At 47.8% G+C, this 14,467-nt stretch overlaps 7 protein-coding genes across 7 annotated transcripts; 4 read left to right on the top strand and 3 right to left on the bottom strand.

The window, feature by feature from the left end:
• Positions 1-184: 184 nt before the first annotated feature.
• BDV38DRAFT_293283 (SDR family oxidoreductase) lies at positions 185-1,042 on the top strand (the record flags this gene model as incomplete). Its single annotated transcript, XM_032062202.1, has 2 exons — positions 185-794; positions 849-1,042. 2 exons carry the CDS (start codon positions 185-187, stop codon positions 1,040-1,042), a joined length of 804 nt encoding a protein of 267 aa, XP_031918844.1.
• A 161-nt stretch (positions 1,043-1,203) lies between these two features.
• BDV38DRAFT_293282 (fungal specific transcription factor domain-containing protein) lies at positions 1,204-3,102 on the bottom strand (the record flags this gene model as incomplete). The annotated part of the gene is made up of 8 exons (XM_032062201.1): positions 1,204-1,285; positions 1,328-1,329; positions 1,430-1,760; positions 1,812-2,281; positions 2,329-2,484; positions 2,576-2,590; positions 2,663-2,793; positions 2,988-3,102. The coding sequence occupies 8 exons, from the start codon at positions 3,100-3,102 to the stop codon at positions 1,204-1,206; spliced, it is 1,302 nt and encodes a 433-aa protein (XP_031918843.1).
• Positions 3,103-4,241: 1,139 nt separating this feature from the next.
• Positions 4,242-5,829, bottom strand: BDV38DRAFT_293281 (major facilitator superfamily domain-containing protein; the record flags this gene model as incomplete). Its single annotated transcript, XM_032062200.1, has 4 exons — positions 4,242-5,000; positions 5,076-5,424; positions 5,484-5,596; positions 5,647-5,829. The coding sequence occupies 4 exons, from the start codon at positions 5,827-5,829 to the stop codon at positions 4,242-4,244; spliced, it is 1,404 nt and encodes a 467-aa protein (XP_031918842.1).
• A 373-nt stretch (positions 5,830-6,202) lies between these two features.
• On the bottom strand, positions 6,203-7,271 carry BDV38DRAFT_293280 (histidinol-phosphatase; the record flags this gene model as incomplete). The annotated part of the gene is made up of 3 exons (XM_032062199.1): positions 6,203-6,448; positions 6,503-7,051; positions 7,113-7,271. The coding sequence occupies 3 exons, from the start codon at positions 7,269-7,271 to the stop codon at positions 6,203-6,205; spliced, it is 954 nt and encodes a 317-aa protein (XP_031918841.1).
• Positions 7,272-7,587: 316 nt separating this feature from the next.
• On the top strand, positions 7,588-9,399 carry BDV38DRAFT_277596 (pyridoxal phosphate-dependent transferase; the record flags this gene model as incomplete). Its single annotated transcript, XM_032058526.1, has 3 exons — positions 7,588-8,142; positions 8,202-8,335; positions 8,388-9,399. 3 exons carry the CDS (start codon positions 7,588-7,590, stop codon positions 9,397-9,399), a joined length of 1,701 nt encoding a protein of 566 aa, XP_031918840.1.
• Positions 9,400-11,012: 1,613 nt separating this feature from the next.
• Positions 11,013-14,122, top strand: BDV38DRAFT_293272 (catalase/peroxidase). The gene has a single exon (XM_032062198.1). The coding sequence runs from the start codon at positions 11,561-11,563 to the stop codon at positions 13,814-13,816; it is 2,256 nt and encodes a 751-aa protein (XP_031918838.1). The 5' UTR covers positions 11,013-11,560; the 3' UTR covers positions 13,817-14,122.
• On the top strand, positions 13,772-14,122 carry BDV38DRAFT_234030 (uncharacterized protein). Its single transcript, XM_032053189.1, has one exon. The coding sequence runs from the start codon at positions 13,818-13,820 to the stop codon at positions 13,974-13,976; it is 159 nt and encodes a 52-aa protein (XP_031918839.1). The 5' UTR covers positions 13,772-13,817; the 3' UTR covers positions 13,977-14,122.
• Positions 14,123-14,467: the final 345 nt, after the last annotated feature.

Here is a 14,467-nt window from a genome sequence, read left to right as displayed (position 1 = left end):
AGTTGGACCGGGAAAATCGGATCATCCGGTCGTCGGAGCGGTTTGTAGGTAATCCGCCGAATGCATATAAATATAGGGAAGTAAATCGAACGAACATCGCAATGGCTCATCGTTAGTAGATCAAATCCATTCATCACTGAAATAACTATTTTATTATACTTTTTACCTTGATTAAAAATAAATAATGTCTTCATATGCCATCACAGGAGCGTCCAAGGGCATTGGCCGCGAGTTTGTGCGCCAACTCGCTAGCGATACGACCAACACAGTCCTGGCTATTGTGCGAGACCCCGAATCACCCGACATATCTAAGCTCGCCTCCAATCACCCTAATGTGCACGTTATCAAAGGCGATGTTACGGACCCAAAGTCAATTCTGGAGGCTGCCTCGGCCGTAGCCGACGTGACAGGAGGGAAGCTGGACGTGCTTATCCACAACTCCAACGCTGTTGATTTGGCCACCATGTCCTTCAACCCGACCCAGATTCCCTTCGATGCTCAAGCCACTCGGGCAATTTTTGACCTGCCATTCAGCACGGGTATCTACGGCGGTCTATGGACAACAAACGCCTTCCTACCCCTGATTGAGAAGGGTATCCAGAAGAAGATTGTGCACATATCCAGTGCCATGGCGGATTTGGATTTTATCAAGAAGACTGGTGTCAGCTATGCTGTCGCGTACTCTGTCACAAAAGCCGGGATGAATGTTCAAGTCGCCAAGTACGCAGCAGAACTTGCGCCTAAACGCATCAAAGTGTTGGCTTTAAGTCCTGGATGGGTTGATACATGGGAGGGTAAGCGGCCTTTTTGCCTTGCTGCGGCAATGGTGGACACTGATATCATCACAGGAGAAAAACCCTCTCAGGTAATCCAAGCGCAAAATCTCATGCTGCAGCAATTTCAGGCAGCCGAGCCTGAGCTCAAGGGGCAGACTCAGCCTGAAGAGAGTGTTAGACAGAGCCTCCAGGTAATTGAGAGTCTGGACGCCGAGTCTAGCGGCTTTCTCCTGAGCCATAATGGAGATAAGGCAAGGTGGTTGTGAGTGCATTGGATACCGATGACTTGTATCTGGGACTGTATCAAAATTACGTAGACACAAATTGACTGCATGCTTGATAAGAACTAGCTACGAATATCTAATTTAGGAATAGGATCATAGCCAGACCCTCCAGAGAGCGGTAGAACAAGCCTCTTTAGAAAGGTTCAATTTGACGCAGAGAAAAAATCAACACCAAGCAGTGGGCCTCCAAAGAGGTCCATGATCTCCAGACCAGGAGTGAGCCTGCTATCTGCAAACATGGATATATCTAGAGGAAAATATGAAGACCTCTGAGATGATTCATCGCTCACCGGCTGGGGTGGTACCTAGTAGGAGAACGTATCGTTAGACAACCTGATAGATCTCTAGGGCCCTTAAGCCGGGTTTTACCTCCCAGGGCATCTGGCTATTGGTGCTTGAGCCTGTGCCCAACGTTTCAGGCGTGGGGTGGTCAAGGGTGATACCCATGCCACTGTTGCCGCTGTTGATATCTTCTACATGAGCCCTTTGAGAAGACGAATGAAATGCGCGCGCGATCGACGCAAACTGTATCAACATAGAGCCTGGTAGATATCCGCTAGTAGCATACTCAAGCGCACTAAAATAGCCAGTCACACTTTCAAGTAAGACTAGATTACTGCGAGCATCGTGATGGGCTGGATAATGAATAATAAGGTCGAACAAGATGAACAACGCCGTGAGGGGCATGAAGATCATGATACTGGACATATCAACAACAATGGAAACATGTACCACATAGGGAATGACCTACAAAAATGGGGTAGACGACTCTTGATAAATGACTCGTGTGAGGTCAATCACGGCCCGTGCTGAATTCATCATCTCAATAATGTCTGATGGCGACTGGGAGGAGGATTGGCCGCGAGTAACATGAAGCTTCAAGCGGTGAAGAGCAATCTTGAGCTCATGATAGTGGTAGTGAACCCGAAGGGCTGCAGCAATTTCACATGGATGCGAGAATGTTTGCGGTCGCAGCTTGGTGCCAGGTTGGAATTGAGGAGGGATCATTTGACATTGCTGTTCTAAAAGCATCTCGAGTTCATGAATCTTGGCAAGATATGCCGTCTTTGAGTTAGTCGTTGCGCTTATAGAGAACAGGTCGGTGAAGGTGCGCGAATAGAGCCTTGCAAATCTGACTGAGGTGAGAAACCAGTCAAAGTCACCGAACACTGCCTCTTGGACGATAGGTATGGGCGAGCCAATGTCACAGTCTACAATGAACTGTCGAGATTGTTAACCAGATACTTGGGAGGCAGAAATGATCTTACCGAAGTGGTTCCATGATGAAAGGTGACCGTTTTTTCAATGTAATACACCACCCAGAAAGCTCGACTACGAATTGTGGCGTCACTACTCGTTGACGCTTTGTTTAAGAATGCTCGCTGGGCAACGCGCGCCGCTTCAGATATGATCTTTCCTTGTATCTGGGTGCCGGACAAATTAAGACAGAACACGGCCAGTTGTCATTGTTAATGTTTTGCAATCCAAAGGGAACGATGGAGGAATAGAACCTACCATGGCTGTGATTGCCTACACACTGTCAGTTCTGCTAGATTGTTTTGAAGACGCAGAAAGAATGAAAAAGAATATAAATTTGCTCACCTGCACCTCTAGCAGGTCTGTGTTTAGCAGCAAGACTCTCGGGTAAAGATCAAGTGCCACTTTAAAAAGACCCCAGGCTTCACCATCACCTGGTGCGAATGAGCCTCCACCGTCAAATTCGCAACCTAAAGCTAATACTGTATAATATAAAGCAGTCCACGAAACACCACTAGCAAGATCAGCATGTAAAGTGGGCGCGAATGCCCTGCACTCGAATTCGTAACGGTCCAGAAATGGATGCAAGGGATGAATATTTTCGAAAAACACTGAAAGCAGTCGAATGTTCATTACCGGCCCTTGTCTTCCGATGGGAGTGATGACTTACTATCAATAAGGTGGCGTGCTTTATCCGGCGAGAGACGCGGAACCTCGCCAGATTGATTCCATATGCTGGACGGCCCAAGGTTGCGATGGAGGACTTCCACGCGAGATTTGACCATGCGTGATATCCGTGTGATAAGTGACTTCAGTGCATCGTTGCCTAAACATGCTGAAAGAGCGTTTAACCGGCTGTCGGAGAAGAAACTCATACTTGAGCTGGCCACTGGTATCAAGTTAGGAAAGATCACAGGAAAAACGGTTCCAGTTTACTGTATCGCATACAATGATTTTCGTTGGCCTTTACTTGGCTGGTTAATTTCAAGTCGTGCAAGGCGTGGATTTCGAACGACTCACTCCGAGGAGAAATGAAGCATTTTGGGTACGTCCCGTTGACTGCCGGGTTTGAAGTAGTTGGTCCATGTAAAGAGGGCCCGATAATGCATCTGTAATTGAACCTTGGGATTGCGACGCACCGGGATTGCTTCCCCCATCTTCTGTATGTCCTCCAGAGGACGAAGCTGTTAACAGTGGTGTTGGTGCTTCTACCCTGTCCGTCTCCAGTGGGAGGCAGCCAGCGGGTGAAAACCGCCTCGGGCTATAACTCTGAGCCTTGAATTTTCTCTTTAAAGGGCTATAGACACAATCATATCCTTTTTTCTATTACACATGATCAGAAACTTGCATCAAAAGGTGGGTTTGCCACGTACGCGACAGTTTGCACACGCTGCAGAAGGGTCTACCGTCGAAAGGTCCGATGGCTCTACATGCAAGGTTTTAGCTTCTGAAGCCAAGGAAAGTTTCTGTTAAGTCTGACTATGACACTTGACCTTGCGTGCCTTACAGGCATCACAAACATGCGAAAGCCGCGATTGCAGCATTTTTCATGAACCGGAATGGTTGGGGAAGTGGGGAACTGGAGTTTCGGAAGTCGCGTTAGGGTCCATTGATTTAAACTATCGGAACTCGGGATTCGGACCTCGCTCCGGGTTCACGAAACTCGTGCCCCAAAGTCCATGGATTCTTCTTGGATTGGCGAAAATGCTAGTCTCTCGAATTAGACAAATAGTGGTGTGAAAACGAAAAGGTATGGGAAATGCAAGGAATTTAGCAAGGGAATCGTTGCCCCTCACAACTCTATTTCTTCATTTATTATACAGCCTATGCAGACAATCATTCATACTGGTGGCTCATTCATATCATTGGATCTGGCTACATGACCCTTTATACCTTGGGGTCATTCTTTACATACATGGCTTGGTCAAACCGTACTCAGGGGAGTTTCGAGGATTTCATCGTGTAGCTGTTCTCGCCGGCGAACCGTCCCATCTCCAAACAGAGTCAGTAGCAGTGGCAGTGGCAGAAATGCGCCACTCAAAATAGCCGAGAAGACAAGAGATTTGTGCATATTGTTGGGTGGATTGCCAGTGGGTCCGGCAATCATCGCAGATTGGGCAATAATGAAGATCGCACCAAATATCTGTCCCCCAAGCCAGGAGATGGTGCTGCCTATTTCAGGGGAGTGGGGGAAAGTCATCTCTGCCAGAAGCTCCAGTAGGAGTGGAACGAGGCTAAAAGAGGAAAAGCCTAAGATTGCACAAACGAGATACGTTGGCCATATGCCCCAGGAGCTCGCCGGTGCAAAGATAAGCGATATGTACATTCCGCAGGTAATAGGGAGGAGGATTCGAATGGCTCCTATGTACCACTTGAACCGATCATTCAGTGGGGAGATGATTGCAGCCCCTAAAAGTCCAGCACCGATGAGGATACCGCCTGCGATGCCCGCCTCCTCTTCTGTGGCGCCATACGGTATGACTGCTTGGTTGATCAAAGTGATGGTGGAATTGAACAATGCCACATAGACAGCGAATGGCAGGGACAAGAGCCAGAAGTCTCGCTTTTTAGCAATGTCCTTGAATGCCACCAGTAGAGGGGCTCGGTTCACTGCAGCGGCCGCAGAGGGTGGAGTCGGTGGTTTTGATGGGATGAACAGGGAAGGGATTGATGCCACTGACGACTGTTGAGCCGCGTTGTCAGTCTATAGAAGGATAGATTCGGTCTGGAATCCTGAACAGAAGTTGGCGTCACTCACGATGATAGAAATGATCAAGACCATTCTAGGTAAGTCATCTGGGATCTTGGCGATGTACGGGTTCGCAAACTGTCCCAGAGCTGCCCCCAGAGGATTAGCGAGGGTAGCAATAGCAGTAGCACTGGTGCGGCCCTGGTCCGTGAACCAACTGTCACTGAACTTGCTAGGCGTTGAGAGGCAAAAAGGCTGAGCCAAACCAATGACAATTTGGCCAAACATGACAACCCCATAATTCTTGACCACTGACAGTGTCCCTGCATATCGTATCCAGTTTCCAACTACCAGGAGCACAGAAGCGACGATGTTCGATCCTCTCAAGCCCATGCGCTCTACTGTATGGAAAACAAAGCTGGTAAAAGTTAGAATATGACTGGATTATTTTCGCCGCACCAGAAAGAAAAGACTCACAGTGCGCTGACGCAGTAAGCAAATAGAGTGCTCGTACTTAGCCAAGTAATTGCGTTCACACTAACATCCAAGAACTCGGCTGATGTTACTGGGACGGTCGGATATGTGACCCACTGCTCAGTCAATATTTCTGTTTGATTGTTGCTGGCAGCCGATAACTTACATTCCAACTGACGACAATATTGAGGAGGGCCAGGTGAGCAACGCCGATGAAGCGGCACTTGTAAACCTTCCCCACAGTGGGCTCTTGATACCCAAGGCCGATGTCAAAAGAAGACGGCCCAGTGCAAGAGATCGATTTGTTACCACTAGGGTTTATGCACTTTATATCCGCATTGTCGGCCATAGTTTCGATGTGCTGAATGGTGGTCGAGAACGAGGATATGACAGAGATAAAATCTAAGAATTGAGGAAGACTCAAGTTCCAAAAGACCCCCCTCGAAAGCTGTCCCGGCCAGATATAATACTTTAAGACGCCCTTAGAATTCCAGCTATAGGTTTGAAACCTTAATCACATCCTCCTATCAATGTTCATGAAGCTAAAATACCCCGCATATCGAAACCCGACTTCCGTGGTATGCTTCGCTATCTTGACTGGGGGTTTACATTCCTGTTTCCGATAAGCCATGTTGACGTACGCTGCAAGCTTCCAGATTCAGAGAAGAACTCCCATGTTTAATGCCATCGGCTTTCCCCCAATCACATTCCCCTAAAATGGTTCATTGCTTCCAGTAGGCCAATTTCTTCACCTCTGCCAGAGAACAACACTTCACCAACGTCCGCGGAAACCTTAGATCCAACCCCTTATGCGTCCCGTCAGGGGCCAACTCCAGGAAATAGAGCTTCTGAATTCCCTGCTCTTCCACGTATTTCAACATCTCCTCATACATAGCCCCAACATGAGCGATGCCATGGCTGTCATCAGAAAGACAGAATCGACCATTTAAGGCAAGAAATTCCTGAACCTTTGTTAGATCTGAGATTGTAACACTAGCCTGATTAAAGGCAATGATTCATACCTGGCAAATCTCCGCTGCAGGGTACGGCGTCTCAAGCCCTTTCCGCAGTGCAGCTGAATTCAGCTCTAGAAGCCCTCCGTAGCTTGATATATATTTTAGATTTCGCATCACTCTCTGCCACACATCTGTCCATCTCCGAAACCCTCCATCGGGTGCGTTTGGGTTATCAGAGTGAAGCCGAATCAAGTCAAAATGGCCCACGATCATAGGTTTCAAATTTTGCAACATTTCAAAATGAACATCGAAATAGTCTTCAAAGATACGCTCATCTGTTCCGCCGGAAATCTCTCGTGCCTTCGAATATAGCTCTCGACTCCAGTCAATGGGAATTCCATGGAGATGGTGCACCGAACCAACAAAGAACTCAAAAGGATACCGAGACAGCGACTCATGTATGAGTCTTAGTGAAGTGTCGCTCCGAATCCATTCCGATTCGAATCCTATGAGAATCTTGATTTGGGAGGCATATTTTTCCCGTAGCTGGATCGCTGTCATGAAATACTTTGCCTCATTGCTGACCAGAGATGATGAAGTTACGCCGGCCTCGATCTAACATGAATCAGAATGGAGATAAAAAAAAAAAAAACAGACAGACGTCAATGAGGTTTACTTCTTCTTCGTATAATTCGTCACTGGAGCGCGGCATATGTTCGCTCAAACAAAATACCTCCATACCTTGTGATATGGCAGTCTGTATCACTTCCTCCAAGGTGTTTTGGGCATGGCTAGGACAGAATTCTCCTGAGTGCGAGTGGTGGGAGAAAGGCATGTTGTCGTGCGAGAGACTCTTGAATGTATCGGATTAAAGATAGACGTAGACATCGAAGTTCAGGAGTGTAGTGATTGACACATAAGTCTAGCTATCTTACATGGTTTTTATCCGGCCCAAGTTACCTACTCGTTGCCAACCATTGACATTCCTTTCTCGGGTTTCGGAGGTGGATTGTTAGTGGAGTTGCTCGTCTCGGCTCTCGGCTTTGGGATCACCTATTTAATCCATGGGAAGTAGGGCATCGCTCGTTGCAAGTTTACTCCTAATTGTTGAATTTTCCTTCACTCCACACTTAGTTCATTGAGAAGTTACCATGTATGCTCTTAATCAGACGGTAAAGTCGGGTTGGCTGCTCCTGACGCAACCAAGTGGAATATCGAAGTACGACATCGTTTCTCGATTAGTTTGTACTATTCTTATCATACGAAGTGTCTATACGGTCTATCACAATGTCACTTGCTACGGTGTTGCTGGAACTTTGACAAACGCCTTGGAATACTGTCGGAGGTGGATATCCCTAGAAAGACGACCAGCTCCCCGGAAATTCAAAAGAGTGGACAAAAATATCGAGGCCATATCGAACTCGATGGCGCAAAAGCTGGCTCGTCATGGAGCTGATACCAGGAAGAATCTATCGCTTCCCAAAGAAGGATGGGGTGTCGAGAAAGTCGAAGCAGAGTTGGAGGAACTCCACAACTTAGACCATACACGATGGGAGGATGGCCGGGTCAGCGGAGCAGTATACCATGGGGGCAACGAACTGCTGGAAATGCAAACTAAAGCCATTGGAAAGTTCAGTGTCTCGAATCCAATTCATCCAGACGTCTTTCCAGGGGTTAGAAAGATGGAAGCAGAAATCGTAGCAATGGTATGTGATCATCAAGGTAATTCATTCTACAGCAAGGGGATTAACGAAAGAGGATCCAGATCCTAGCTGCCTTCAACGGCCCCGAAGATGGTGCAGGAGTAACCACCAGTGGTGGCACAGAATCCATTATCATGGCATGCCTGGCTGCTCGGGAGAAAGCTGCAGCTGAGCGCGGCGTCACAAGTCCTGAGATGTATGTCCATTGTATATGTGTTTATTTTTTAACTGCCGTACTGATTAATCAGGATTATCCCAAGCACTGCTCATGCGGCATTTTTTAAAGCTGCGCAGTATTTCAAAATCAAACTTCATCTTGTTTCATGTCCGGCGCCTGAATATAAAGCATCTGTTACCGAAATTCGTCGACTGATCAATCGTAACACGGTTCTTCTAGTCGCGTCTGCACCGAACTATCCCCACGGCATTGTCGATGATGTCCCAGAGATTTCACGATTAGCAACCGAAAATGATATCCCACTTCACGTTGACTGCTGTTTGGGATCACTTGTTATTGCGTTCTTGCAAAAGTCAGGCTTCCCATCGCCATACGACAATAGCGGTGGCTTTGACTTTCGCCAGCCTGGAGTCACCAGCATCAGTGTTGACACACATAAATATGGTTTTGCTCCAAAAGGCAGCTCGGTCTTGTTGTATCGCAATCGGTCATACCGAAACTATCAATACTTCTTGTTTCCTGATTGGTCTGGCGGTGCATATGCTTCACCATCCATGGCAGGTTCTCGCCCTGGCTCCTTGATCGCAGGCACTTGGGCGACACTGATGAGAATGGGAGAGTCTGGATATATAAGCAGCTGCCGCCAGATTGTGGGAGCTGCGAAAAAGTTCGAGACTGCCATACTCACAAATCCTATCTTGAAGCCCCATGTTGAGATCATTGGGTCTCCTATGGCTAGTGTCATCGCTTTCACAAGTAAGAATGATGAAATCGAGACATATGACATTGCCGACGCCATGGACGCTAGGGGATGGCACCTGAATGCGTTGCAGTCTCCGCCGGCTATTCATTGTGCTTTCACCATACCCACAGCTGAAGCTGTGGATAGTCTCATTTCAGATTTGATTGATGTCATCAATGAGACATTACTTCAGATTCAGGAGCAAAAGCAAAACGGGGAACAAATCGTACGCCAGCGTGGTAAGAGTGCGGCGCTCTACGGTGTAGGGGGAAGTATTGCGGATAGGACCATGGTCAATCAATTCGCTGAAGGATTCTTGGATACCTTATATAAAGCTTAGATCGCACTACAAGTTGCAGGATAGTAAAGCAAGCAGAAAAGAACTCTTCTTAGAAAGGGGCCTTTCATTCCGTGTCTTTCCTTATACTAAAAATTGAGCTCACGCTTTAACTTTCGCCATCACCGTGATGTGTATCATCAGAGAAGTTATTAGATCAAGATGAGAAGCAACTGGCTATTCCATTAACACCAAAATAAATTGCCCAAATATCCTTACTTAGTCAACAGGCCTTACATCCTGAACAGTAGATCCTCCGTTACAAAGGGTATATACGGTATTCAGGTCGCTTGATATTTCTTTTGTGATCTAGCCGATGTTGTAGATTTTACTATTTGAATAAACCACATGGCCGCTTTCTGTCTCTCCCATGTAGTTTTGAACTATATACATCGGTCTATACAACTACAACTCAAAGCGGGCACCCGGGTTTTGTATCTTTTGACTGTTTCCCAAAGCCTATATCAAGATACGCCAAACCTCCCTTAAGGGAATTGTCGGGTATTCTGGTATATCATTACAGGAAGGAGGTTATATTACATGTTTCGCTAATGCAAGTATTGCGTGTCCCCTCCCCACTCCCCAATGAAGAACATAATAAACATGTTGATAAATATGGTCAAACCGCAAAGCATCAGAGCGGCGGGAGTGCTGAAGGTGCTGTTTAGAGATGTTCCAACTTCAGTGCATCGTTGGACGCATACCTTGAGCGGCTCACTTCAACATATTGGAGCATCACTATGACTAGTATAGTGTGTATAGATAAATTGGACGAAGCGCACACTTTCACGGATCCCTAACCTTCAGAGAATTCTCTCCACAGTAGTTTCAGATTCATGACCATTCTTTATGCCATGACGTGAGTTTCGCCCAACCCATTCCCTGCCGAACGAGACTCAAACACCAGAAGGCCAACATCATACCGACTCGATCAGCCCACTTTTCCAGGGAATAGAGTGCTCGGGATCCGAGGGGACCGAAGACTTTATTTGCGTGATCCAGCCCCTTCAGTCCAGCTGCTCTCCTAGCGATGAACCAGATACTATGGATCCATATCTTCCAGTCCATGATGCGAGTTTACGAATCAGGCTCCCCATCTAAGCAGCTTCCCATCTATTCCCTCATATTGAGCGTGTTCTAGGCATCTCAGCTGGGTCACATTCATGATGGCAATGGTAGTTAGTATTCTAAGAGTATCTAGAGAAGCAAATATTTTACCGAGGGTCTTGCACGTTACCGAGGATTGTAGCTTGGCAGCAAGGCCTATTGACTCTCTGCAAGGGTATACGCGGAAGACTCAAGAATTACTCGTTTCGACTCGTTTTTGTAGCTGGTCTTACCTCGGTAGGTCTTGGTTGTAAAGTTCAACTACAGACTTTGAGACTCGCCTTCGATAGTTGGATGCTGCCAAGACCACATCGCGCTTGACTATATCGAGTTAGAATTTCCCAATTTGGGTGAATTCTTACCCAAATCCGCTTCGAAGGCAAGTCAGGTCCTGCTTATTAAAAATCGGTTCGAGACCAAGATGCTTGCTAACGTTCACTGAAGCTCCCACCACTGCTAGGTTTCATGCCGAAAACCGGCACTTGATGCCAAATCTTTCTGATCTAAGCCATCTAGATCGTAGGTGGGGAATACTGCAAATCAGTAGTTTGCAGATCGACTATTGAGTAATTGAATTCCTTGTTATGGCAACAAGTCTTAGCTCATTGGTCCTTCGATAGGGCAATCTCTGGGACTCTTCGTTCATTGTTTTAGCGATCCTCAGCACTGACTATGAGAGGGCTAAGTGGTCTACCAAACTGTCAGGCAACACAGTATTCTTTTCGCTGGGACAGCTGATGACGTCTCCGGAATGCTTGAGGATGTCCCGGCGAATAGCCATGTACGGTCGAGAACCAGGGGGGTTTGAAAGCGAGAAACGAGAATTCGGTTCACTGCCGGTGGGATTCACTCCGCTTTCGCTTGGGTGATGAATACTCAGATCACCTTAGTAATGAAGTCGTACTCTTGGTGTTAAAGAAACAATATAAAGACCATGGTTGTTCACCACCAGCTGCTGAAATGTCATGAGACAATCGAATTTACCACAACTCCTTTCTCATACAACGAACAAGTTCATTATTAACACACTGCAACTGCACTTTCAGTCTTGCCCATCATGGCAGAGAAGTGTCCCTTCCACACCCAAGCCCCAAAGCCCAACGTTGCGGGCAGTGGCACCCGGAACCGCGACTGGTGGCCAGACCAGCTGAAGCTGAACATCCTCCGCCAGCACACAGCAGCCTCAAACCCACTGGACCCAGACTTTGACTATGCTGCGGCTTTCAGCAGCCTGGATTACTATGCTCTGAAGAAGGACCTACAAGACTTGATGACTGATTCACAGGATTGGTGGCCAGCGGATTTTGGTCATTATGGTGGTCTCTTTATCCGCATGGCCTGGCATAGTGCGGGTACCTATCGCACCTTTGATGGTCGAGGTGGTGGTGGACAGGGTCAACAACGGTTCGCGCCACTCAACAGCTGGCCGGACAACGTGAGTCTAGACAAAGCTCGCCGCCTGCTTTGGCCTATTAAGCAGAAGTATGGTAACAAGATCTCCTGGGCTGACCTGATGATCTTGACGGGCAACGTGGCACTAGAGTCTATGGGCTTCAAGACATTCGGATTTGCCGGTGGTCGTAAGGATACCTGGGAAGCAGACGAATCTGTTTACTGGGGTGGTGAGACCACATGGTTCGGGAATGATGTGCGCTATTCCCACGGTTTTGCCAGATCTTCCAAGCATGGTGCTGTTATTGCCGATGAAGCACCCCATCGCGATATTCATTCCCGCGAACTGGAAAAACCGCTTGCAGCAGCTCATATGGGGCTGATTTACGTGAATCCGGAAGGACCCGATGGAAACCCCGACCCAGTCGCTGCAGCTCGGGACATTCGTACCACGTTCGCTCGTATGGCAATGGATGATGAGGAAACTGTTGCGCTAATTGCCGGTGGTCACACTTTCGGAAAGACACACGGCGCAGCTTCCTCAGACCACGTTGATGCTGAGCCTGAGGCTGCTGGTCTAGAAGCACAGGGCTTGGGGTGGCAGAACAGCTATGGATCCGGGAAGGGCGCCCATACCATTACCAGTGGTCTGGAAGTAACCTGGACAAAGACTCCAACCCAGTGGAGTTTGAACTTTCTCGAGTACTTGTTCCGTTTTGAATGGGTGCTGACCAAGAGTCCTGCGGGCGCGAACCAGTGGGTAGCTAAGGACGCAGATGCCTTTATCCCGGATGCATACGATCCATCCAAGAAGCACCGACCACAGATGCTTACCACTGACCTGTCTCTGCGATTCGATCCAGCTTACGAGAAGATCTCACGCCGCTTTCTGGAGAATCCGGATCAGTTTGCAGACGCTTTCGCGCGGGCCTGGTTCAAGCTGACACATCGGGACATGGGGCCGCGTGCTTGCTATATCGGTCCAGAGGTCCCAGCTGAAGAGCTGTCCTGGCAAGATCCCATCCCATCAGTAAACCATCCGGTGATTAATGAGACCGATATTGCCGCACTCAAGCGAGATATTCTCGCAACCGGTGTCGATCCTTCGACGTTCATCTCGACTGCTTGGGCATCAGCATCGACTTTCCGGGGCAGTGATAAACGCGGCGGCGCCAATGGTGCGCGTATTCGCCTTACCCCTCAGCGAAACTGGGAAGCAAATAACCAGCCATGGCTTGAGGCGGCATTGAAGGCCCTGGAAGACATCCAAGACAAATTCAACAGCGCCCCGAACGACGGAAAGCGAGTATCCTTGGCGGATCTCATTGTGCTCGCTGGCTGCGCAGCTGTCGAGAAAGCTGCCAGCGATGCCGGCCATATTATCACCGTGCCATTCACGCCGGGACGCATGGATGCTTCGCAGGACCAGACGGATGTCGAGTCATTCAATCAGATGGAGCCCGTGGCGGATGGATTCCGGAACTATGGCACATCCACTGCTCGGGTGCGAGCTGAGCATTACCTGGTTGACAAGGCGCAGTTGCTCACTCTCTCTGCGCCTGAAATGACGGTACTTGTTGGTGGTCTGCGGGCTCTGAATGCCAACTACGATGGCTCTGCCCATGGTGTGTTCACTACCAGGCCAGGCCACTTGACAAACGATTTCTTTGTCAATCTCCTCGACATGAACACTTCGTGGAAGGCATCTGGCCGTAGCAATGACATTTACGAGGGCACTGACCGTAGAACCGGCTCTAAGAAATGGACAGCTACCAGGGCCGATCTTGTCTTCGGATCTCACGCCGAGCTGCGCGCCATCGCCGAGGTGTATGGCAGCAGTGATGGAAAGGGGAAATTCGTGAAAGACTTTGTTGCCGCTTGGGCTAAGGTCATGAACCTGGACAGATTTGATCTGAACTAGGATGTTACATTATCTATGTCAGCCTTTGTGTACTATTCGTCATGTTTTGGTTATTCGTGTTGCATGTACACTAATAGAATGTAATAAATACCTCACTGGACTGTTGTGCATAGCTTTTATCTTTGTTTTGCAATCCCCTAAAAATCGAAAATCACAATAGACTCTCATGTAGACCGACCATTATCAACATAATCTGATTGAACTGCCGACGGAAGGAACCACGATGTTGAGTCCGAGTTCCTTTTAATCTATTCTGATCAGAATGCCCAATCACAATATAGAATGGGGCCATAACAAAATGATTTCGGCAATCTAGTTGTTCATTTTCTCTACTGTCTGAACTTATTTTTTCGCTTGGCCGGCGTTAGATGGGTTTAGACTGGGCAGAGAGTGACGTTGGTCGGCATTGACGCGTAGATAGTTTGATTGCGCCATCAAGCCCCAGTCTCGCAGCATATCGTGGATAAAAACTAGCCCAGACACAATGCTCCCCTCAAAGATAATGCGGGAAAAATTATAAATATTATGTATCTGCCGATCGGGAAATTTCTATAGGAATGAGATCAGATTACAGAAAAAAAATAATTGCTCGCTGGGGATTACGCTAAGTAGTAAAATCGAAAGATATTACCCTAACTTTCTTTTCAATCA

Source organism: Aspergillus pseudotamarii, assembly GCF_009193445.1.
Source record: "Aspergillus pseudotamarii strain CBS 117625 unplaced genomic scaffold BDV38scaffold_3, whole genome shotgun sequence".
Taxonomy (NCBI): Eukaryota; Fungi; Ascomycota; class Eurotiomycetes; order Eurotiales; family Aspergillaceae; genus Aspergillus; species Aspergillus pseudotamarii.
The sequence above is the reverse complement of the archived record's forward strand: the minus strand, read 5'-3'. Positions and strand labels throughout refer to the sequence as shown.

Coding starts and splice junctions, on each gene's coding strand:
- BDV38DRAFT_293272 (XM_032062198.1), top strand. CDS start 11,561: ATGGCAGAGAAGTGTCCCTTCCACACCCAAGCCCCAAAGCCCAACGTT.
- BDV38DRAFT_234030 (XM_032053189.1), top strand. CDS start 13,818: ATGTTACATTATCTATGTCAGCCTTTGTGTACTATTCGTCATGTTTTG.